Source organism: Chanos chanos, chromosome 13, assembly GCF_902362185.1.
Source record: "Chanos chanos chromosome 13, fChaCha1.1, whole genome shotgun sequence".
Classification (NCBI taxonomy): domain Eukaryota; kingdom Metazoa; phylum Chordata; class Actinopteri; order Gonorynchiformes; family Chanidae; genus Chanos; species Chanos chanos.
Genome location: NC_044507.1, coordinates 16,617,922 through 16,644,543, shown reverse-complemented (window position 1 = coordinate 16,644,543; position 26,622 = coordinate 16,617,922). Strand labels below are relative to the sequence as shown.

Genomic DNA, 26,622 nt, shown 5'->3' with positions numbered 1-26,622 from the left:
GACCTTCAGGTGACTTTCAAGTTACATTTATGACTGTCACACTCAGGTACAGGTAACTTGATAATTCAGTTTAAGTGTAATTTTGTGACAAATGACATTTTACTTCCTGTCTCATTTGTGATTTCCACAGGAAGCTGCACTGTATGCGGAACAATATTCACATGAACCTGTTTGCCTCTTTCATCCTGCGAGCAATGTCCATTCTCATCAAAGACGCCATGCTAGAGACGCCCACCCTGAACATCGGACAGGACATCACCACTGAATACGACGTGGTGCGGCTGATCAACAATGAGGTCAGTCTGTCCACATAGTCTGTCCACGTAGTCTGTCCACGTAGTCTGTCCACATAGTCTGTCCATGTAGTCTGTCCACATAGTCTGTCCACGTAGTCTGCCCACGTAGTCTGTCCACGTAGTCTGCCCACGTAGTCTGTCCACATAGTCTGTCCACGTAGTCTGCCCACGTAGTTTGTCCATGTAGTCTGTCCACGTAGTCTGTCCATGTAGTCTGTCCACGTAGTCTGTCCATGTAGTCTGTCCACATAGTCTGTCCACGTAGTCTGTCCACATAGTCTGTCCATGTAGTCTGTCCACATAGTCTGTCCACGTAGTCTGCCCACGTAGTCTGTCCACATAGTCTGTCCACATAGTCTGTCCACGTAGTCTGCCCACGTAGTTTGTCCATGTAGTCTGTCCACATAGTCTGTCCACGTAGTCTGTCCATGTGGTCTGTCCACATAGTCTGTCCACATAGTCTGTCCACGTAGTCTGCCCACGTAGTTTGTCCATGTAGTCTGTCCACATAGTCTGTCCACGTAGTCTGCCCACGTAGTCTGTCCACGTAGTCTGCCCACGTAGTTTGTCCATGTAGTCTGTCCACGTAGTCTGTCCATGTAATCTGTCCACGTAGTCTGTCCACGTAGTCTGTCCATGTGGTCTGTCCACATAGTCTGTCCACATAGTCTGTCCATGTGTTATAAATGCGCAATTATAGCACAATTCTGAAACTGTTCTTACACTGCTCTAAGCAACTTGTTTGTTTAATTTATATGATGTATTGTGCTATTATGAAGTCAGTCAATACTGATATGAAGTAAGACGAGTGGTGGGTTGAAGTTTTGTTGCATAAGGAATCTATGAGCTGGTAAAATGTGTGTGCAGACGGCTGTCGGCTGCCGGATCGCCGTGGTAATGATGCAGTATAGCATTGTTGCTAACAGCTACTGGCTCCTTGTGGAGGGAATCTACCTGCATAACCTGCTGGTGGTTACAGTACTGACGGAGAGGAACTACTTCAGCATCTACCTCTGTATCGGCTGGGGTGAGAGAGATTTCCCAGAGTCTTGAATACTCATTTATGAATAAACAAGATACAGAGCAACTTTCCAATGGCGTGATTAAGTCTGACTTACAGTACCAAAGTGATTTGCAGTTTCTTACAGTTGCTTCCTCTCTCCACTCCTCTCCTCTCCTCTCCTCTCCTCTCCTCTCCTCTCCTCTCCTCTCCTCTCCTCTCCTCTCCTCTCCTCTCCTCAGGTGCTCCACTCATATTTGTGTTGCCATGGGTGATAGTCAAATACCTGTATGAGAATGAAGAGTAAGTTCTGAAATATTTCTTAAAATATTATTCTCACCTGTTTCTCTTCTTGGTATTTCTGATTGTGCGTTATAAGGACAATGTTCAGCGGTTGGAATGTTGACAGCACACACAGTCTATTCCCCGCAGAGAGTCTCTGACATCTGGTTAATAGAATTAGTTAGAGTTTCAATTGTCAGACATAATGCACAGGGTACAGTTCTGTGATCATAGCGTCTTAGGTTTAACAAATCAAACTGAGGCGTAAATGGACAGGAATGTAAGCTACATTACGCTGCCAATGACTTGTATTGGAAGTCTCAGCAGAGTAAAATTGTGATGTATTTTCTCCATAGCAACTAGACTTACTGCCTTTACACAGTTTACTTTGTAATGTGTGTTTACATGAATGTTTGCTGTGTGCCTCTTGATTGATCTATCTGACTGTGGTTGTTATAACGTGGAAATGGTAATTAGATTTCAAACACAACACGGACACTGCTGCACTATAAATAAATATCTAATTCTTCACACTAGCTGTGCTGCATTGTAAACAAGGATCTACTTCGGTATTTGACAACAATAATTACACCCAGTAAATTAAATGGCTTAAATTACATTACAGCAATGTATATTTAAATATAAATAAGCTTGATGCTCTTTCATTTCAGCTGTTTTTCTGTGATAAACTAAACATTCAGGCCTCTGTGGAATACATTTTTTCTCAAAGCTGTCTTTATCATCTTCATACAGTCTCCTATTCCCCAAGGCCAAAAAAACACTTTATAGAAAAATGAAAGTGATAGAATGTAACTCCCCTTTGAAAAACGTTGACAAAATCGGCTTTTTATGTTCTGTATGAATTTAGTCATATTTCTGACTCACTTCTCAGAATCTGGCCGTGGCTAGTTACCCCACCTGACCTTCTGCTAAAAAAACAGTCCACTTTCCCTCGTTTTTCTTTTTCTTTCTTTCCGTTTTTTTAGTGACAGATTTACAGATTTACGTTCAAGCATTTGATTTCAGGAGGAAGAAACGTATTTAAAACTATAATTATAAGCTGGCCATATAGAAACACATTTGCTCTTGAAATAGCAACAATGACAACAGTAATCATCATCGTCATCATAAAAAAAAAAAAAATAATCAAGGAACACATTTTAGCCCTGAAGAAAATAAAGTATGTGCTCAAAAGTTGGTCCCTGAAAAGTTACAAGGGATTTTAATTTAAAAAAAAAAAACAACAACAAAAAAAGCCAAAATCAAACAAACAAACAAAAAACCACAACACACCACAAAACATGATGCTAGCGTTTCTTTGCTTGATAAAGGTATCTTCAAAGGTTATTACGGTGAACTTGGCATAGACAATGAAGGTATATTAAATATCCTTTAAAACATGAAATAATACCTTTGTCAGATATTATAACTGAGGTCAGTATGATGTAACCGGTTGTGGTCTGTTTGCATCGTTTTAGAATGATTAAATATGTTGTTTGATTTTTCTTCTCAGATTACAGCCCTAATTCCTCGTGCATAATTTGGACACCTATATTTGCCTTTACTTCAATTTATTTATAGTTATTATTAATTACACCAGCTGACATTTGGAAAAACTGAATTTTTAAAGTTTTTTTCAAATGATAGAACAGTTGTAACTGTCAAACATGAAGTTATAACAAACTATTTGAAAAAAAAAAAAGTTGAGAAAATTTGAGAACATGAGCTTATATGAGGCATTTTTGGTGTTTGTTTTGTATATTTCTGACTTTTACAAACCTGAAATACTGGTATCTTAACAAAATCCAGGTGTGCAATAATCATTAAATGCATTAAACAAAGTCATTTGATGCTTTTTTAAGAAAACAATGCATTTGGACACAAAAAAAAAAAAGCTCGTAAGCAAATTGACACAGTTCAATGCCTGCGGGGTCCCCTTTGATCTGTCACGGGGTCCCATTCGTCGTCATCTAACCGAGGACAGCCTCAGATGAACTCCCACTCATTTGGCCTGGCTGAGCCACTTCTACCCTGGAGCTCCAGACTAATAAAGCACCTATTGAGCCCTATGGATCAGTCATGCTTTTCCACCCTTCCTCTCTGGCCTTTAGCTCCAGTCAACCATTCAAAAGACGACACTGTTATGAACGCAGCTCCATCTCTGGATGGATCTCTGACCCATCTCTGGCTCTGTAGTTCAAAAGAACAAGGGCTAAGAGTCTGTTTGGTGTCAGAAGAGTTTGTTCTTTAATATTGCATAAAAAAAAAAACCAGGGAATTTACTGCATTGACCTGCAGCATGGGGTCGAAGTGTTTTTGATCTGAGGTCATAGCGCCGCTGATGAAACGAGCTTTTACTGGTTTGCGGAGGTTCGGCTCAGGAGACTGTCGGTTCTTTCTTGCGTTCAGGTGCTGGGAGCAGAACATCAACATGGAGTACTGGTGGATCATACGCTCTCCCATTCTATTGGCTGTACTGGTGAGCAGTCTCCTGTTATTCTCCTTCTGTCTCTGTTACACTCGTTCTTATTCCTTTCCCTCACTCGTAGTACACAACACAGTCTGAATGTCTCCTGTGTTCCTGTGTGTGTCTCTCCCCAGTCCCTGCGCATATTGTTCTTTAAATGTTATTCTCCTCTTATTTCATTCCATCACAAACACTCAACCATACCCTCTCTCTATCACAGTAAAACTCAGACTGCTCCACGACACGCACACACCCGCACACACGCACGCATGCACACGCACACACGCACGCGCACACACACACACACACACACACACACATGCATGCATGTACACAGAGATATACCTTGCCTGTTACTAATAAATGAGCTGTCCTAGTAACGTTGATAACTGTAAGATGATGTCTCTCTCTCCACCAACATCTGTGATGGGAGAGTAAGGTGGAAATGGGACTGCTGGTTAAGCATAATGTTTTTCACTGATCTTAGCTTTCCACTTTCCATCCATGTACACTCTGTCACACCCAATTATGTGCCGTTTAGTCTTAACTGATGAAGCTATTCAATTTTAATGTGATTACTCCATTAAGGGTAAGACTGAAATGTATTTTGGAGCTCATAGAATCTCAAGATGTTCAAAATGCACCCACAGACAGGAATGTGCAGTCGAGTTGTCACAATGCATAACTGCTTTAAATATGACCTAAGCATAGACAGGGGCCATGTTTATGTAATGGCCAAAGTGGATCGTGTGAGACTTAAGGGTGGTGTCTGTTCCAGACGTGATTTGTCTTAAGTGTTTGGTTTCTGACAGGAATTCCTGTGTTTAAAGGTTAAAGATGGCTCATTTCCTGCATTGCCTTTTTTTTAATATACAAAAAATAACCTCCAACGTTTTGTTTTTGTTTTGTTTTGTTTTCTCTCTATAGCTTGGGGTCATTTGAACTTGTCATAGGGAAATGTATTTGTCAGCCGGAGTTTAATGTGGCGTAATGGTTCTAACTCTTGCTTTAATGTGACTTCTCTTCCAATCAGATCAACTTCTTCATTTTTATACACCTCATTAAGATCCTTGTGTCCAAACTCAGAGCGCATCAAATGAGATATTCTGACTACAAGTTCCGGTAAGTGACCTCGGGGTCTCTTTGCATTTCTGGATAACTCGCGCTCGTGTTTCTTTAAATTCACCTCAGTGTCTTACTCACGCTATCTTGTTCTGTCCCTCGATTTCTTTCAGGCTTGCCAAGTCTACCCTCACTCTCATCCCCCTGCTCGGCATCCATTTGGTTCTGTTTTCCTTCGTCACGGACGAGTCTACCTCAAATGGCGCTTTGTCGCTGCGTCTCACAAAGCTCTTTATTGACCTTTTCTTCAACTCCTTCCAGGTCAGACAATAGTCCCCCTGCCCAAACACCTTTCACTTTTAGACTCAGACTTTAATAAATAGGTGTAGAGACCACAGAGATTTCCAAGAAAGGGCCAAGGTGCCCGTCTCTAATGGACAAACTGTGACACATTACTTACAGATAGCATGCCCGTAATGCCCCATATGCTGGAAATCTGTCCAGAGGGAGATTCACTGTCCTGAGATCCATGTAGAGCAAAACAATACACACATTTTCACTATATTTGCCATGTGTGGACTAATTATACTGACACGTTGGCCGATGCAAACCGGCTGACTCAAACCATGACAAATTCACTGTGGCACTGAAGTGGATCACAGCTGCAATGTGTCGAGTTCACATCATCCATGGAGAGAAATCGTCCTGATGAGTCCTGCCTTGCCTAAGTTATGACTGAGAGGTAGAGAGAGAGAGAGAGAGGGAGGGAAAGAGAGGGAGGGAGGAAGAGAAAGAGAGATAGAACATGAGATCAGATTTGTGTATTTGTACAAACAGACAAACGTGGAAAGACGCCCTGTCTTTCCTGGACTTATTCATGCTAAAATGTGTCCTTTCTCAGGACTTTGTTCATTATCTGTTGACTGAGCGAAAGCCATGTATGTAATATATGGTTTTCACATATCAAAGCCTGTGAATAATGGTGTGAGGCAGGGTTGTGTATCAGTGACTCTGAGAGATTGTCTCATGGAGAAAACATCCCTCAAGAGATGATCTGTCACTCAGTGGTGAGACAGTGATAGAATATGTTGATTCACTTTCTCACTTCATTTTACACATGTTCTCAGGGTTTGCTGGTGGCCATCTTGTACTGCTTTGTCAACAAAGAGGTGAGATTAACGTTTACTCTTTCTTCTTTCCTTTCCTGGTCTTGTTTCACCAAAAATTAGGTCCCAGTGTTTTTAATTTTTTCAACTCCCAAATCCAATCATAACTTCTTTGCTGGTTCAGGTGCAGTCTGAGATTCTGAAAAAATGGAAACGTTGGAAGCTGGGAAAGGATATTGAGGAGGAGTACCGTCATACATACAGCCAGACCTCCCAGGTGAAAGGCGGGAGCTTCTTGCTTCAGGCTCCGCACTTGCCTCGGCTCCCAGACATCACCACCACCACTTCAACTCTCTGCAGCCCAGAGGAAAAACACGTCCTCGTCATAAACTGCCACCAGAATGGCATGGGTCAAACCAACAGGGGCCTGCAGTTCACCTCCCGGCCACACGATGGCTCCACCTGTAGCACACTATCTGACGATTTAGTACTTAAAGACAGAGTGCAACGTTACGATGTTCCTCACGGGAGCACTGAGAGCAACTTGTGAGCTGGAGTAGCTCACGCGTCGGTGAGAATCTGGGCTCCATCCTGCCCTCTGCTCTCACTTGCTCTCTGTCCCGAGCTGGTCTGGTCTGGTCTGGTCTGGGCATTCTGAGCTGGGATAGGCAAGGTGTATGTTCCCTCTGGCATCTGCATAAGAACGGGAGAGCGCCACTCTGCCTGCTTCATGGCCCGGCTGGAGGGACTTCAAGGACAGACATCTGTCTGCTCGTCCACGCTGAAACGCATTCAGTTTGCCTCTTTACATCTGGCACACACAGGGTCAGACACTGCTGCACCATCACTGAAGGGAACACTGAACAGCCAGGGGTACTGACTATGAACAGACATCTAACTTGTTGACTAATCAAAATGTGCTCAGTGTAAGAACATCCTGTGAACACAGTGTCTTAGGTTTTTGTTTTCAGTAGGTGTGATGTTGGATGTATTTGGTACAGAAGATTACACAACTGGACACTTTCTCTCTCTCTCTCTCTCTCTCTCTCTCTCTCTCCCCCCCCTCTCTCTCTCTCTCTCACACACACACACACACACACACACACACACGCACGCACACAAATCATTTAAAAAAAGAAAAATGACATGATTTTGATTTGATTGAGCACCTGAATAACCTTGTTGTTTGTGAGGCATTTAACTGACACACTTGTCCACTCAGTGAGAAATGGCATTTAGCTCACAGAGTCCAAAATCAGCAGCATTCACAGAGGAATCACAGGAGTTCATTCTCACTGAGGTTACAGAATTCCGAAGGTTGCAAGCAAATGGGGAATTTGCAGAGAATTCATAATTTTTCATGGTTCTTATGATCCTTTTTGCTTTTTTAAGGACATTTAGGAGATGAACCATTTTTCATTATAAATGAAATACTGTTTTTTTTTTTTTTTAATGTGTCGTTGTCATTGGTTCAAGTAGGGTCTTACATTTAGGTTTCAGGTCGTGAATGAGTCGAATGTCTGATCAAACTGTACTGACTGTGTGCCTTTAATTTTTTTTCACTCAATCACAAGTCATACATTATGCAAAATCACACACACATACACACACACACACAGAGTACTGTGCTGCCCAAACCTCAGTGGTGAAAGCTGCTATTGCTAACTCTACACTGTGATCAAATTGCCACACACACCAACATACAATACAGTAATCATGAGCTCCAAGCACGTGCTTCATCAACACAGCACCGTGAATGAAGTAATACGTCTACGAGCTCACAGGCGCACAAGAATGACCTTAGAGGACACAATATCCAAGTAAAATTAGCCTGTGACCTAATGCAAGCGAAATGTACAAATATTTACAATACTAAAGCCCCAGTAGTGGGAAGATCTGCCAGATCTGATCCCTGTATTCCTTATTGTCCTGCCATGTGTTCCCGCATTGACTCTTCAGGGTTTCAGTCTCAGCAGGTCACAGTTATTAACATCACAAGCAGTTCTCACTGTTCCTGTTTTCTTTCACCATGGTGACCTGGAATCACATGTAAAGTACATGGACTGTAATTGGTATAATTGGTCACAAGGCCTCAGAAAGGAATAAGGTGACCAGGTCTGGGTTGGCATCTATAGAACAAATTGCAATGGCAGTGGATGATCAAAATGGTATTTTAGAAATTTCCAAACAGTTTTATGTTCCTTTTATGACATGAATAAATCAAAATATTGTCACAGTGCTGCAGGATTCAGAACAGTGAAAAGGTGAAGAAGAACTCTTGCTTCATTTGCTCAGTGAAGTAGACTAAAAAGTACATATATATATATACATATATATATATATATATATATACACAAAAAAACACATAGTCTCTGTATCAGTAAAACAAATTATTTTGATTATTTCAAATGACCGTGTGAGGCAATTTTCACAATTTTAATTTATAAAGGTTAAATATGTAAATATCTGTATATGCCAGATGAGATATATATCTGTATCTATATCTACATCTATATATAGCTTTGTTTTATTGAGTTTGTGTGAGTCTGAACGGGGATGCACATAAGGTGTTTGTTTGTTTGTTTGTTTGTTTGTTTGTTTGTTTGTTTTGATCGTGTATGTATATGAAGGAATAAATCTATGGAGACTGTCAAGGGTTTTAAATGCAGATCCAACCCACAAAGCCAATCTGGCCTTTGGAGCTCTGAATAAGAGGATGACTCATACGCTTTTGTCAGTTTGAAAACACAAAAGAGGACTATCATTCATAATTATAGCAGGTCAAGAACTGTTTACATTCAGCAAGTACTCAGTGCCATATAAGTAACCACATCCATATTTTTTTTTTCCAAAAAAGGGAAGCAATTTGTTGCTATAATAGATCACAGGTCACAAGTTTATGTATGTATATTTATGTATCAGAACATTATAAATCTAATATGCTAGCAACAAATTTAGCTTTTTTACCAAAATAACATTTTTATACTTTAATACTTTATTCAGCCGTGACGCTTTAGTAAAAGGACAATAAATAAATCATTCATACATGCCTTGGCGCTAGCGCTCTCTCTCTCTCTCTCTCTCTCTCTCTCTCTCTCTCTCTCTCTCTCTCTCTCTCTCGTCCATCCTTTCTCTGTGACTTTACTGTAACAGTGCCAGATCCAGAGCTGCTCCATTCAGAATCCGTCTGCAGCTTATGGCTGTCCCACTGCTATAATACAGAACGTTAGTGAGGCTCCGTTTAAATTCAACACCCCTAAAACTCATATATGTATGTATTTACCTCATAGCTGTACTGGTATGTGCCATTACAGAAGTCATTGTTTCTAAATTACACCACATTTCTAGTTAACACTGGGTTATTACCATGTATGATGCATGAGCAATATATACCAAGGCAGGAATACAAATGTTCGCACTTAACTGGATATTATGCAGTCTGTCAGAACAGTTGGGATATTCACACGTCTGTATAAAATGTGTGGGAGAGAACAATGCAGATGTACTGAGGAACAAGGTTAGATTGCTCAATCATTCTAAACTCATAATATCATTCCACAACAACATTACTCAGCCTCAATAAATGTTTGAACTCGGACACGATATCATATTATTCCGTGTCTCACATGTAAACAAGTTTATTATGTGGGCAAAATGACATCAAAAGACACTTGACTTGCTTCTGAATCAGCAAGACTGATTAGTCCTACCTTATCTAGCTTTTTTTCTGGTTTGTTTGAATGTATGAATTGTGTATCCGTTTAGGGACATACTACATTTTGTTATCTCAGTGTTGGTATATTAATGCATATTTAGTAGCATGACCAGTCAGAAAAGATATGAACAGAAACAGATTCCCTTGCTGTAAATAAAAAAAGAGCCCTGTGTATTGTTTAGTACTGGATATGATGTTGAAACAGAAAAAAATAAATTAATGAATTAAACATGCAGCTCTATCTCTCTCGTCTCTTGAATATTGCAGTTGCTGTTTGAAATTAAAAACACATTCTCAAATGTGAATTTGCTTTATTTTCCAATGTCATTTGGTGTGGAAAACACCTTAGTTCAGAAATAAGAACTACTTGATGCAAAGAGACATAACCTTTTCGATGGACGCGAAAACCTAAAAAGCAAGAAACATGATTTTGCCATCACAGTTGCTATCCTCCATCCCATGCATAAGCTGGATCACAAACCACCATATTCGTATGAAAATTTCTATCATCAAACAATCAGCAGAATTGTATTTTTGTTCCAGACTCTGAGAATCAAAACAAGTTAGCTCAGTGCATGCATGTCTCTCTCTAGGTTGAATGTATTGGTAGAGTATCTACTTTAATCCCACTATTTACTTTTGCTCCTATTAAATCCCTAGCCAAGCTTCTGTCCTGTCCTTAATAAATGGAATCTGTCAACTTCGCCATAAACATTCTGAGTTATGAGGTGACCTTCCCTTGGTGTTTCTTCAGTGGTATTCTTGGTTCCCATGCACTAGAGAATAGCACAGCTGGAGCTCTGAGGGCCAAAAGGGCAGGGCAGAGAGAGACAGATGTGCATGGAACTTATCTACTGTGAGTTAAGATTCACGGGCCCGGGAGCTCAGAGGCTCGGAAACTTCTAGATTTCAGTCTCAGTTTGGCATCAGCTGGTTTGTGTCCTCTCTGAGACTGCTGCTAAGAACACCGAGGAATTTCATGCATCCCAAATATTTGAAAACAGTTTTTACATTGCTGGTAATTACGTTACGAATCTGCTCACCAAGCCATGATGTGTAACTGTTGACATCAGGGAAGTGAAGGTGAATTAGAAGTTCTTCACATTTTTAAAATGTTCCATGAAATCGTTTGAATGACGTACCAAAATGTGTAGCTCGAACTTTTCAAATAATGTCATGTAGCCAATGTATCTTGACCTGTGCAGATGCTGTTTTTGTGCTTCTGTCTCAATGCTCTTGGGCTCATTGGCCTTTTTGGCCTGACAGCTGTATTATTAGTTAACTGCTCATCTTAGCCTCTGGAAAATATTTGTAATTATTAGGAACTGATAAGTCACTGCCCTCATCTGTCCCTCATCTTTCCTCAAAGCTCCTTCACTAGCCTAAAATCACTCAGTCTTTCTGGAGAAAGCCTTTGTGTGGGCATTGCACTGCCAAGACTGTTCTAACTCATAAGTGGAGCTTTTGCAATTCTTTAGAGCATTAGAGGTCTGTTTACATCAGCACAATGTCCACTCTGTACTGTCAGCTGAGCTGTTTAAATATAATGTTTCCAGTGATAGCTTTCGTAAAATATTATAACACTACCAATGTTGTCTCGACTATTTGGAAATTTTTGTTCTTATACTGGATAAATGCTTTAAGAACAATCTTTATGAAAACAGGCAGCCTTAGAAACTATATGATGTATGTCATAAATTTAAAAGTAGCATCAAAAGTAGATTTAACACATGGTAACATGTGTTTTCTATCACAAAATTCAGTTGAACTGCACGTAGTGGATACTATTCTTTCAATTTCATATTTTGGGGCTGAGTTTTTTATTTTTTGAACACTATAATCTTTATGTTATTTTAACAAACGTACACAAAACATTAGCTCACGACTGTGTTTTGTGCTAATTCCTCCATGAAAAACTCAAAAATGCATCAATAAAGAGGAAATGTACTCAAACTCAAACTCAAAGTGCTCTTCTTTTGCATTATTCACTTAAGTGATTTATCTTAATAAATTTAATTCTTTCTCATCTGAATGATAAAACCTATTTGAGCGTTCACTTAATCCACTTGTTTACGTCTAGACTGGGATGCAAAAAAAAAAAAAGAAAAAAAAGAGGATAAACTCACCCCACAGTTCATTTGCTAGACAATAATGAAAACGTAAGACCGACGTACAATTTCTGCTCCTTTATTCCCTCGTGTTCGTGATGTTGAGACATAATTGACTCAAAATACCATAATGACAATGATAGAGAGGCAATTTTACGTATGCTATAAATAATTTCCGTAATTGCCCTATTGCTTCCTCCCAGGTACCTTTCATCCTGCCCATTAGGCCTTAATGGACCCATTCATGATGTGATCTGCAGAACTCGCCTCTTACACTTACCAGTGAGAGTGAGAGTCATCTGAATTAAATGCCTACAAAAGATTAGACGGACTCTCTCATTAATTATGCTCCTTTTTTTTTTCTTTTTTTTTTTTCCTGTAGCGCTGATTGATGCAAATTTGAACAGATAAAGGGAGACCGGGTTCAGCTGTAACGATCGCGTTTTTTTCGGGAAGTTGCGTACTGACTAAAGTGAGGGATTTAATGTTGTATATACAGCTTGTCACATTCTTTTTGACACAAAAGTTTAGCGCATTCTGCGCTTTTTTCTTCTTTTAAAAGTCTTTTTTAATTTTACAAGAATTTTTTGAATAGTGTGTTATATTTTTGTATGTTATGTTTGTATGTCATAACATCTATCATTTTCTTTGGCCTTGTAGTGACTAACAGACGGTTTTTAAATGGCATAATAACCAAGTCATCATGGTCCAAGCCATGTCTACAGAATAGGGGTCTCTCACGAAATTTGAGATTCACAGAGTAAGAACAAATGGATTAGTCAGTAATTTGTGACCTGTTTGAAATTACTGCCAGCGAGTTCATGTGGCCTGGCATGCTCTCCTTCATCTTCAAAACTGGGAATAAATTTGTTCTTGTTTCATGTATATACTGTTGTTGATATTTGACAGTCCAACTGAACATATTTGGTATTGGTAAATGCCAATTTGGCATTTATTTAGTATTAACATCTGTTCCACCACGACCATGACATACTTGATGAGGTTAGCTTGATACATGATTATTATCAAATGTTTTGCTTTGGTTTTGGTTTGTGTATGTCTGGTATGTCATAGAAACACAGTTAGAGCATGTGATGGCAACAGATGCATCTCTGTTAGTCACCCAAAATGTCTAACTCAAATAATCTTTTCATAAATCTTTCCCAAAATCCAGATATGTCCAAACTGTCACGTCCTGGTTCTCTCTCTCCCCCTCTGCTGGTCATTTTATGTTAGGTTTGCGTATGCCCTTCCTGGTTTCCCTTAGTTAACCGTGTTAGCCAATTATTAGTTACACATGGTTCATCTAATCCAGTCTTGTTCTGTTTGGTATAAATACTCCTGCTTTCCCCTTGTTTCTTTGTGTTGAATTGTCAATGCCTGTTGGGCCTATGTCATGTTGGTTATCTGTCTGCCTGAAGCTTGAATTGCTGTTCTTGTAAGTTCCTGGAAGTATTTGCCTATGTTTGATTTAAATAAACTGAAACTGACCTGCACATGCATTCAGTCTCCTTAACCAACCGTGACACAAACTCATGAGCAGTGTCCATCACTGTGTCCTTCTTCTAGACAAATGTAGGAAAAGGTAGGCTATTCATACGCAAATTAACAGGTAAACGCTTGAACACATCTCTTTATCTATACAATTTCTGTATGAATTCGTTTGTGAACGACACAAATAGAGTTTTGAACTCTAAGCGAAACACAGACCGTTGACATGAATAATGGATTTCTCATTTGGATTAATTTAAACGATCTCAGTAATGAGCAGAATGATAAGCCTACGCACAATTCATAAGTAATGAATTAACGCTCAGGTTACCAGGCCCATTCCAAATAGAGCATACAGCGAATGGGTGCTGTATGATAGATCACGATCAGCCAATACAGGGAGATATATATAGAAAAGGATACACAGTAATGAACTGATGGCTGGAGAAGAAAATGAAGTAATGAAAAAGGCACCAAAGTAGAAGGTCAGTACAGTACAGGACTGGATAAATCCTCGTTTCCAAAGAATGTTCATAATTAAGTGTCAAGTTAGCCTGTCAAAATTTTTTCGGATCAGCTTCAGCTAGTTTTGAACTATCAAAGACATTAACAAACACAACATCTTGAGGAGTGCAACAGTGTGAACTGGTGTCAGAGGACACCGGGGCTCATTTCGCAGTGGTTGCCTGGAAACAGAACATCCAATCACAGAGGGGCAAAACCGATTCTCACCTTGAATGAGATGATTTCTCACTCACTTGTTTGTACTAGTGAGTTGCTCATGCTACGTGTCTGTCATTCTGTGAATGTCATTGACATTCTAGATGGCTTCACCTGGAAATTTTGGGTTTGTGTGTGTCATAGCAGGCCTCCAACCGGCTTTCTCATCCAACACCCTCTGTGCTGGAAGTGAGAGCTTGGGTCAGCTAACTGAAGAGAACACTTTGCGGTGTTCAAGCTGGAGGGTTCATATTGTACATTTGCACACAGGAAAACCTGTATAATGCGTCCACTTGCACTTTTATGCTACAGACTGCATATAAGAATAAGTATGATGGTGTTGATATTCTGAGAGATGAATTGACATACTCGACCTATAATGCACTTGGAGGAATGGAAAACACCAATTATTCCTTTAGATTCCAGAGCAGAACATATGACAACTGTTTGGATGTTGCGGTTGTAGAAAATATCTGCACAGCTGCTTGCAAAGCTGTGCTGTAGCCATCAGGCATAACAGACTCAGCGATAGCACAACGGTGACACTGATTTCCCCCTATTTATACAGCAAAGTTCTGCTTTCTTGCTTTCTCCCACCAGATCTGATGTAATGTAATTATCACATTGGAGCTGGTCCTTTCCTATTACCAAAGAAACAGCATCAGGATGTCCCCCGGGGAAAAGAGTAAATTCATGTAACTGGAGAGTTGAGTCATAAAGACAGTGTTTGTGACCTTCGTTGTCTTAGCGTGCCTTGGAGTGTGTCCTTCATATGACCTATAGGTCCTTCTGTCCATCCTGATGTCTTCCTCTGCTTGCCATCCTGAAGGCAGCGTGTTCCTTAAAGTCTTCTATTTAAAGGCAATGGTAGTGTGCCATAGTATGAAGACACATTGCCTCTACAGCAGTTTTACCTTCTAGCATTTTCTACATTTACTCTGACCTTCACTTCTCAGGGCATTATCGTGCCTGAGTGAATAGCTTTACTATCTTTGAACCAGACAACTTGCAAGTGTACAGTTAAAAGACTCTTTGTGCTTCGTGAGTTTGGCAGAATAAAGCTATTGTATGCAAAAATTACCACCAATCATCAAATTCCATGGCAACAGCCAACCAAGATATTCCAAGAGGCACAAATCTGCGATTTTGGAGAAATTAGTTTGGCATGTCATGATCATTCACACGCAAATTATGCAGAAATATTAAAGTTATTTCAAATTTTATGAGATTCTGTTCAGTCAAATAACGTAATAACACAGTCTTAATGTGTTAAAATATTAAAACAATTCTATTTAGTATGTGCAGTTTTAGTATGTGTAGCTATTTAGTACGTTTTAGTTGAAGTGCTGGACTATACTGTATGTAGTTTTCCTTCAAAAAAGCACTGAGAGCAATGGTTTGTCATGAATAGGCAAGCAAGTGAAGGAGTTGTACACAGAGTTCACTGAAGAGTAAAACAAAGGACAATTTCTCTTGTGTTCGACATGAAGTACAGTCAATAGGAGTCACACAAAGGACTCCAAATGTATCAGAAAAGAATGACGAGCAAGAGAAGTGCTTCACAGTGTCAGAGGAAGAGAACAATTTGGATTGAAAAAGAGGATGTTATTCGAAAGACAATGGGAAAGTGGTGGACAAAAAAACGTCCATCTTTGACATCTCCATAACCGCTAAATGCTTTGAAGGAAGTTATCAACTTCATACTGTGTTCTAAAAAATGTTCCATTTCCAAGGATTCAGTTTCTGCTTATTATTAAGACAGACTCTTGATTGAAGGTGATGAGGAAAAAACCTCTTGCCTCATCTAATGGCATGCTTTATGTTTTTTTTTGACACCTAACTCACCTTAGATCACATTTAGTCATGTCAAACACAGAGGGAGAACAGAGGGAGTCATTTTTTGAAACAATGGGCTGTTTCTTCCTGAATCCTCTACCACATACCTCAACATCTTCAATAGCAATGGCAAAGGGACAAGTATTCAAATACCGTTACAACAGCTGTTCAATGGTGCTTAGATTGAATTAGGCTTTCAATGTTCCATTAAGAGCTTTGGACGAGACACAGACATCCTAATGATCTGCTCCAGCTGCTTGTGGGACCTTAGAAAAGCGCAGGAATTATCGAGGAACCAAATGATACTTGAATGAGTATGTTTGTCAAATAGACAGCCACGATCACTATTTGCGGTGAGATGTAGTGGGACATGTTCTGCATTGGACATGTCCTTACATCAACAAACCTGTTGCACAAGCAGAGGGGGCTGAGGACAGTCTGTAAGAGATTACACTACACATCACACATATGGTACCATCAACCTGTGCAATTTCCATCAAAGAGTATTGTGTGAGTCAACCACAGGCTTCCAGGAAAGGCTAATTAAAGCGGTGGAGGTGAAGAGCACATCGGTTATCACAGAACAGAACCAAACTGGATTTCATATATCAAGATATAATTGTCAGGTTTTCTTGCGCTCACTTAAATTCGTTTTTGCTCTGATTCAGTCACGTCACTTTGTCAGAGCGCGTCTCCACAGTTGAGTGTGTGAAAAGAGGATGCGGATGACACACTGCAGGAAGTCTTCCAAGCAGAGAGGAAGAGGGGAAGAGGAAGAGAAAGAGGGGATGAGAGGTATAGATAAATAGAGAACAAACATGATAGGGAGGGGAAAAAAGGAGGAACAGAAACCTGTTCTTATATCAAATCATTCTTCCACTCAACAGTACAAATCAGCAAAAAGAGGAGAACAAAAAGAGAAAAATAGCAGAAGAAAAAAAAAAGAGTCTGAACGACTGTCAGTGCAGAGTGAAGGAAGGATACGAAGAAAAGAGAAAACACTGAGTCCAGGTCACCAACAGTTGTGATCATGATGCGATGCAATTCAGTACAAGTGTGCAACAGGAGAAGTGTTACTGCCTGAAGGACGAAGCTTTTTTAAGGATCAAATCAGGGTGCCAATAACTGCACGTGGAATCCAAATGCATCATAGACTAGTTCAACATGTTAAGCATAACACTTTCAAACCACACTAAAACAAGTACAGCCTGTACATTTGAAAATATATGGACAAAAATACAATGTGTCAAAGCTACGATGTGCTTAAACCAAACAGGTGCTACAGCAAGTCTTGTTTGTACAGAATTATAATCCAGACTCGCTCATGTTGCGAAAACGTAAAATAAAGGGAGAAAAAAGATGACTTTGCTTTACAGACTTCCTACAGACCTGAGAAGTGATTGTAAGATGTTTAATCTGTGGCCTCTGGAATGACAGCAGAGTGGTGAGTTTTTACAGCTGCAGAAAGAGATGTGTGTTTGGCATAAGTAAAACAGTTCGCTGACATTCGTTCAGTGCAAAACATTCCACCAAGGCAAATTCACGCAGGGATGGAAGTTTCCAAGTCTAATAAAGTTCAATCTTAAGACAAAATTTTCATTCAAGCACATAAAACACATGGTATGTATTATATTACAGTGTTCATTCGTGTTAATCTGTAATAGGAAAATTGAGGATGGGATGATTCGCCTGTGCCAGGCCTCAGTCAAACCTTAATGGAACATTCTTCAAGCACAATGACATTTTCTTAATTTGAATGTAAAACATTAGCGAGAGAAAACCAGTACATCTGGTACAGTTCATTCATATTCCAAAAAGAAGAAAAGAAGTTCGGAACATGTTTTCCAGAACACATGCATACATGCACAAATATTTGTACATACAGACACACACACGCACACGCGCACACACACACACACACACACACACACACCTTGTGTACCACATTCTGGGGACCGACCTTAGACTTTTGTTATACCAAAAATAAAGAATAAACCGTAAATCATAGTCCTAACCCTAACCTAAAACACTTTCACAGTTTAAGCTTTGCTAATAACAACAACGCATTGTCTGTCAAGGCTTCATCAGTAAAATAGTGTCCTTTCAGTCAGATGTCTTCCTAAGATAGTAAAAACAAAAAAACACACACACACATACACACACATGTAAAAGCATGACACATAGTGTCAAATCAGCAGCTGCTCAGATTGCATTACAATTAGAGGATGCTTCACTCAAATGGATGGTTGCGGGTAATTACATGTCTGCTTACACCTCATTGACGCAATTTACCGAACTCCAAGTCTGGTTCTGGTATTTACAATGCTTGTCCGGAAGACAATGCATGGCTGTCATTCAGCGAGATCGTAGCACAATCAGTAAAACGCTGTAAAGAAAAGGGAGACAAATGAAGAATTGAATGAGGAAATTTAGAACTCATAATGGACTCAGAGCATTAACACTGTGTGTCCCTAATGCAAGGTTTCAACACCTCCTTCCTTTTTTCTCCTCCTGAGAGATTACAGCCCCGGTCTTGTCCTCCCACAGCTCCTCGCCAGCACTCTGACAGCACTCTCAGGGGATTTGTTCAATGGGAAAAAAAAAAATACAAGACAGGTGTCTGTTCACTCTCTCTTCTCAGATTCTCTTTCCCCAAGTAGCGAAGAAAGAAGTAAGTAAATTAGGCGCAAACTTCAGGGCCTTGTTACCCACTCAGTCTGGTCCATAGTTTAACTGTGTTTCCACAAGATTGTTTCCACAATCTTGATAAACAGAATAATCTGTATTTCTTTCAGCTTTGGTCTCGGTGTATTGCTAGCTCTTCAGCTATCTGTGAGCTTTATTTTAGCTGAAGGATGTTACTTGTTGTTGTTCTGTAGGTGCAGAGAAGATTTGCCAGCGTTTTTCATTACTTTAGCAGTCCAGCGGGCAATGATACCACTTTTTGTATGGAGTGGCAATGAGTTTCTAAGGTGCCCATGTGTGAAGCTCTTTGCTGTGAATTTGTGTTGGTTTGTTGTTAAGTAAGAACCCTTACCTACAGCCCATACACAGCTTAATCTTGCCTTGTCTGTCTCTCTTCACTAGCTTTATCCTTGAGAACCAATCAACCACTTCACTCAACCTGAGAGCTACTTGTATATCTGGAGCCAAAAGCATGGCTTTCTATTTTATGGTAAAATGACTATGGCATTTCCAATGGAGCAAATATTATTCTGGACCAGACATATCCACTCAAACACTCCAGTGCTTTACCCTTATAGAGGTAAACCAATTGATTTTACACACACCTTGCAGTAATACTCACACAGATAAATGCATGTGTCAAGGTCAGTACATTGCTTGGAGATATCAAAAACTTAATTAACCTTATGATGTAATTTAACTTGAGGGTTTCTGTTTCGATACATTTTAAAGTAGGTCTTGGGTTACATGGGACAATTTTTAGTGACCCTCTGATGAGCCAAAGTGATAAAGAGACCTGTTTCAAACAGTTTTCTCACAGTCAGCCTCACTGCACCCCATCCAGCTTAAAACGTAGGAGGCCTGACACCCTGTTCCAGCTCTGGAAGCTTGAACATTGCATTTCCTTAGTGGAAACCCAGCTCTGCTGGGGAGAAAAAAACTGCCAAGAACTGTGAGAAACCCATAGGAAAAGGAGGATGGAGCTGTTAACAGCATAGTTTACATAAGTGGCAGTATGTTCTCACCATCTGATAAAGTGTTCCATTGATTACAATGTTTTCACATAGCTTGACAGGCCTCCATGGTTAAAGAATGTGTTTTTAATCTCAGCCAGGAGATGTAGTGGTGAAAATCACAGTTACTTACAGAAGTTCAACATCATTAGTCAACTCACACTCTTCCATTTAGCCTGCTCAGAATGAATCAATAAACATTGACTTGCTTGGGCACATTTAAAGCAAATTTTTTGTTTATTAAGTGCTTGGCTGAATTGAAAGCTATTATAAGTATCTTATTATGATGTTAATGGAATGACATGAGTCTCCATAATTACGCAAAATTTTCACATACATTTTACACATGCCTGCTCTCTCCTTCTCCCCCCTCTCTCTTTCTCTCTCTCTCTCTCTCTCTCTCTCATGAACACTCACACACCATATAAAGGCCACATTACCATTGCAGGCCCACAGGGGCTTCACTTCTTCTATGACGTGATTGTTTTATGCATAGAAATTCTGTAGTGGTTCTTTTTTTTTTATTATTCTGAATGGTTCGGCTGACTGAGATGTGGCACAACATTTCTCCTGTAGGATGGACTTTTGCTGCACTCAGACTGATAGTCAATCAGTATTTTAACAGAGGGTGACATAGATGTACTGAGGTCTAAGTAGCTAATACTACACGATGGCAGAAGATGCTCTCTTCCTTTCGCTCAGCTCTCCAGCTCCGTCCACTTCATTTTCGTTTCAGTCTCTGATCATTTGCGGCTCAAGCGCATTCAAAGTAGGGATGCAAGACAGAAAAATGCGTGGAGATAGGCTAGAATCGATGATTTCGTACAGTAGTTTCACAGGGAGATGGACTGAGCTGTGGCATGTATGGCTGACGTGATTTTCCTCTGAGAGGAGGACTATGAGAAAGTTTATAAGCTGTTTCGGGAGTTGTGTTTCCACTTTCGTTATGATGAACGCATAGGCTACGAAGGGTGAGGTAATCACGTGAGGAACTTAAAGCATCCGAACGAACAGAAGGTTGATCGTAGCTAGTGGCGTTTATCACAACCCAGATGAGCTCCGACAGAATAAGAGCAACCACAGATGAGAAGCCCGATTCATGTAGTCACATTTGATCGAGTGCGATCATCCTAGCAAAACTTGTGTGCGGGCTGCAGCCTGGGTTAAGGTATTTTTATTGAGCGAGCACCCAAAAAAAAAAATTAAGTTGAGATGTTAGTGACGTTGTCTTTTCATCTGAAATAACGTATCTGAACCCTATAAAATTCCGTGGAGGGCACTGTTTGACACAGTCTTATTTTAGACATGAAATGCTGCTGTATGTGATTTATATTTTAAGTAAAAAGTGTTGGTTTCACACACCGTGCCTCGGAGATTTCTCTCAGACACTCATTTGTTAAAATAGTATGCGTGAACAGCTGGAGATGAGAGCGACTGAAGTGACTCTCTTTCCGTCTCTGTCAGAGTGTAATCTCGTGTGCGTCTGTGAAGGTCATAGCCAGCAGCACTGACGCTGTCAGAGAAGAATGAATCACAAAGCCTCGGCAATGAGACACTGGAGTAGTGAATCTGAGAACGAAAACTGTAATATTTGCCTTTCAGAGCTCTGTTCATCTCACACACACGCACACAAACACACACAAAGTCAGTGTCATGTGTGTGAACCAAAAGTATGATCCAGTGGTAGCCACATCAATATAAATATGATTACGCAGTATTTCTTTCCAGTCATTTGCTTGTGTGGACTACTTTGTTGCAGACTGTACATTACAGGGCAGGTATGCATTTGTGTATTGGCCATTCTATCTCGTATGAGAGCAATTTAAATGTCAAATTATACTCAAATATCACAGACATACACACCGACACATGCGCACGCACGCGCACACACACACACACACACACACACACACACACACACACAGAAACTGCCCTGCACTGAGTGCAGTATGGGTAGTGAGAAGTTGAATGTAGTATGATCAGAAATTGTTTAAAACTATTGCAGCCAAACCAAGGCATAACCAAACCTGTGTATTACCATAATTAGATGATTTCTAGAAACATCTTCAGTTATTCTCACATACTGAAATATTCATAATGTAGCATCACACAAATCACACACTAATGGGTCATATCATTCTTAACGTAACATCTGCAACAGGAAGAGGAGATAAAAAACAGACAAACAAGCAACAAAAACAAAGAAAGACACAGAGCTATGCCTCTCGTTAAAAAGATTTGGAGCAGGCAGATAGAGGCAGAAGGACTGAGCCTCCCCCAGGCGGTACAGAATCAACAACGTGAGTCTTCTCTGATGTGGCAGCACCTTCGTCGTCTGGGAAAGAGAAGGAACACGGGTGTCTCAGGGAAGAATGAGTTCAACACAGCTCCACACAGCTATTGCCTTAGGCTCATTGTATCTGCTTTAATACAAACAGTGTTCATTTAGGCTTTAGTCACCTACATCCAATGACAAGTTAATGACCTGCTTTCAAATTTGCTGAACATGTCTTTGTCGCCAAATGAGCAAATAATTGTGAGAAATACCAATACCCCGTGAGCTCATCTGTGTATCTTTCAGGAGAAGATAATGCTTCTTCAATATTTTAGCACAGTGAATCAGTCATTTGCATTGATGCGCGTTTTTGGTTGGCTTTCTAATTACATAATGAAATGGCTAATGTTTGGGATTCAGGAATACTTCATTGAATATCATATAGGACACTGAAGCTTTTTCAATGCTCTTAAGAATTTATATCTTGCCTGTAGACCATATTGTTCTATACGACAATCTCTACTCATTCTTATCTAAAACCATAGACCTAAACTGTAGGGGTCTCCCATACAAAAGAAAGAAGAGGTAATGTGGAAAACATCAGAACAGAGAATTTCAATCTGTTGCAAGTACATATCCACACGCATAACACTGACACTTGTTTTTCAGACTGGGGAGTACAGAATGAATGATTCTTTCAAGTCCAAGGAACATCCAGCGTGAAACATATGTTCACAAGTTGGTAGAAACAGTCATTTGCTATTTTATAGTGCCCAGTGCAAAAGTTTGAACAACTTTTTGAGCAACATCCTGCAAAGACATTCATTGACCTCATTAATGATTTTAGTGCAGCGTTCCTAGGATAAAGATCAGAGCTTCTCAGAGTTAGGCTAGTAGCCTACTGCAAAGATCAGCAAGTCAGTTTTTGGGAGAATCTTCCTAAGTTCTTCATAGAACTTCCAGCTGTTCCAGATGCCTGTTCTCCCTTCTAGCATTTGAAATGGACTACTTATCGAAAGCTAAATCCTGTGAAAAGGGCTATTCTGTCTAACACTGTGGTTTCCTCATTCCACGTGAAACTGGCTGGACACAACCTACTTGTCAAAAATCCTCCTATGGCCAGCAGGCACTTCAACTGGAATATAAAATTGACACTTTTTTGGGGGGGGGGGGGGGGGGGGGGGGGCTGGGAGCTTTGGAGAGCAGGAGGTTATGTTTAGAGCTGTGAGAGACATAAATCAGGATTTATGAAAACCATGTGGTTAACACTAAATGAGATTGAATTAAAACTCCATTTTGCGATGATCAGAGGGGTCGGGGTGGGATAATTCCTTGCAGCTGATGAAACGCAATCAGCAGCACGCAGATAGCAGGCTACACAGATGTTCATGCAAATGTGCCACATTTCATAAGATTTCATAAGATCACTGATACACGATTGCCAATACATAGTGTATTCATTCAAATGAATATTTGCTATTTAAATAATATGGTTTAAATCAACATCTGTGATTTGCACTGAATTCTGTAGGATTGTATAACCTTACATCTTTCTCACTTATCACTCCACAGATGCTGTGCAGGGATGTGCGATGAAAACATCACGGCGCAAGTTTTTGACTCTTGAAAGTCACTTTGGATAAAAGCATCTGCTAAATGAATAAATGTAAATGTAATGACTGTCTGCAGTAGAATGGCACTGAACAAACTGGGGGATGTGAATATGTAAAGGAGGGCAGTTACACTGGTGACACTGGTGAAAAATGTATAAGGGTTGTTTACATGTTAGAAATTGTTCACAGACTCTTTAGGCCAAAAGTTACTGTCAAACCACATCTTTACATCACCTATATTATTTGTGAGTAAAGGTCCAATTCTGTCATCACAAAATAAAAAAAAAACAAAACACACACACACACAAAAAAAACAACTTTACTCAGAAGATATCACAGCCACAATGCATGGTATCTTTGGTAAATTTTAAAGGTATGCTGTTGTTATCAGTGCTAGATGCACACTTAGATGTCCTAATCAATAACCTACCTTGATCATTTTGCCACAGTCCATTGGCCTTTCTGTTGAAATAGGAGAGAGGACTTGCTCATGTCTTCAGTTTCTCAGCATAAAGAAGACAAGCCTACATACTAGACCAGGTTTTGATATTGCTGAGGTGCATTTCTAAGTGTCAGTTTTCTAAAAAGGACAATGTGTTTGTCTTAAATCCAATTTGTGGGTAAATGTGAACACAACTGTTATTTGAATTTGACTATTCGTTGCCCAGGGCTGTGTGGAGTTTGCATGTTCTCCCTGTGTCTGCGTGGGTTTCCTCTTGGAGCTCCGGTTTCCTCCCAGAGTCCAAAGACATGCAGGTTAGATGAACTGGAGACACTAAATTGCCCCTTAGTATGAATGTGTGTTTGTCTGTGTGTCTGCCCTGTGTTGGACTGGCGACCTGTCCAGGGTGTTTCTCCACCTCTCACCCAAGCTCCAGCACCCCCCGCAACTCTAATTAGGATAACAAGTTTTGAAAATGAGTGAGAGAGAGAGTGTTCACTGGCCTGAATGTAATATAATCTGGAAGTGATTACAGGTTTTTACAGTTAACACACTATTATGTACTGTGGAAGCATATTAAACGGTGCTTAGTATATGCTCCAGACACAAATCGACCAATAAACTTTACATGTGTTGGTTGGTCAAAAGATTTTGCTGAAATACACCCTTTTCAGTAGATATTAAATGTTTATGAAACAGAGGGAAAGAGATGAGAAAAACATTAATCGTTAAATTAAATCGGCTATGTGAAGTGAAAGAACATCAGGTCTGGAGGGAGATAAAACTATCAAATTAAACATGCTAGAACTGACATAAAGAACATGTTACGGACTCTTAGCACGACTGAGCCAAGAGGTCTTATTAACCTCTCGGGGTTTTTCTTTTATTTTTAGAGTCTGTCGATGGAACAAACTTCTGCAGAAATGCCAGACTGAACCAGTGCCATAGTACAAACAGCAGTGTTTAGGCCATGTTTCTTTGCCAATGCATGGTCTGTTAGGTGGTGATAGACCACTCCTTGAAACTAATGATGATTGAGAATGAATTTGGTTTGTTGCTCCAAGGGAACAGAGAGATAGCCAAAGAAGTTCCCAAAGTGGGATCCACTTTGGCTATTAGTATAAGTAGGCTAAAACACTCACACGATCATCGCAAAGAAGAACAAAAGACAAACAAAAACAGAAACGAACACTTTTTTTAAAAAACCCTAAATATATTTTTGATTAGTTTTGTTTTGCTGTTGCACCTATCTTGAAAATATAGATGTGGCTTTTTCATGTGTTACATAAGTGAAGAGGAATATCTGGAATATTTTCAAACCAGCTTTGCTGATGCAATCAGGTTACAGTTTTTAGCAAATCCAGGGAAACCTGTGTCCCTTATAATGAGGAAACTACAATATGTCACAACAGAAGAAATACTGACCACAGGGCTTATATTTCCCCTGTAGGTCTAAACTTTTGAACAGTAAATAGGTGCAAGTGTGGAAGTGGGTGCACAATTGTTTGAAAAACCAATAACCAACTTATTCTCATGGATGTTCTGATTGTGACTGTTTATTGCAATGAAAAGAGACTGTACATTCTGTTAATAGTCTGACAACTCAATGTACATAAAACACAATGAACCTGAGAGATACATTGCAAAATGATGTTATTGCACTGTTAATTCTCTTATCAGTGTGGCTGTAATGTTCTTAAAGAGAAGATGGGAGTAGATCAGCAATAGTGAATTTGAATTTAAATTTGAATTTAAATAAATTTGAAGCAGCAGAGCCCTGGGTAAGTTTTGTGGGTAGCGGGCTGAAAACCATTTGAACAGAGAATAAAGTATGTATTTGACTTGTGTCAAAAGCAAGGGTAAGGGAACATAATGTTTGCATGTCAGTTAAGAACAACCTTAAAAGGAACAACAAAGGAAAAACAAAAGGCAATGTGAAATGTGAAAACAGTGGAATGGGGTACATGTCAGAAACCTTTCGCTGGCTCCTGAAGCCAAGAGCCACAGTCAAATCATATCTTTGTAGCCCATCTGCTGGAGCACAGAGGCCATGCTACTGTGAGTGTGCATCTTGAGTGTGTTAATGTTGACCTTCAAACACCTGATTAGTCAATGGCTTTTAAATCTTAATTATCTCCTTCCTTAATGGTACTAATAATTGATTACAGTAAATATGGATAAACCTATATTATTGTCTAATGTACAGATCTCAAAGTAGCTCAGACAACAACGAATGCTAGATGTTTCAGTAAACCTCATGCTGAGTAAACGTATGCTGTGAAAATCAATCCTGGAGTGTAATAAAACACTTCACTTGGCACTTGCTATTCAGAGTTGGTGATGAAGTTTAGTGTGACATATCAAGGTGTTGTGTGAGAACATAAAATAAGAAGACTTTTGGCAGTGTCAAAGAGAGCCAAGAAAGAGGATCCCCATCGTAACCACACCCAGTGCTAGCAGAAATTACAAAATAATTTTAGTACTCTTGACAACAAGCATTATCAAATAAAT

The 26,622-nt window shown here is 39.8% G+C and overlaps 1 protein-coding gene across 1 annotated transcript in view; it reads left to right on the top strand.

Annotated features, from left to right (window-relative positions):
• Positions 1 to 7,270, top strand: part of gcgra (glucagon receptor a) — a 34,603-nt gene extending 27,333 nt beyond the window's left edge. Inside the window, exons 6-14 of the mRNA XM_030790180.1 lie at positions 1 to 9; positions 131 to 296; positions 1,164 to 1,323; positions 1,539 to 1,599; positions 3,988 to 4,057; positions 5,079 to 5,167; positions 5,281 to 5,428; positions 6,235 to 6,276; positions 6,398 to 7,270. The exon at positions 1 to 9 is cut by the window's left edge and continues 98 nt beyond it. Of these exons, the coding sequence (XP_030646040.1) occupies positions 1 to 9; positions 131 to 296; positions 1,164 to 1,323; positions 1,539 to 1,599; positions 3,988 to 4,057; positions 5,079 to 5,167; positions 5,281 to 5,428; positions 6,235 to 6,276; positions 6,398 to 6,763 (1,111 nt within the window). The 3' untranslated portion in view covers positions 6,764 to 7,270. The remainder of the gene's footprint in view (positions 10 to 130; positions 297 to 1,163; positions 1,324 to 1,538; positions 1,600 to 3,987; positions 4,058 to 5,078; positions 5,168 to 5,280; positions 5,429 to 6,234; positions 6,277 to 6,397) is intronic.
• Positions 7,271 to 26,622: the final 19,352 nt, after the last annotated feature.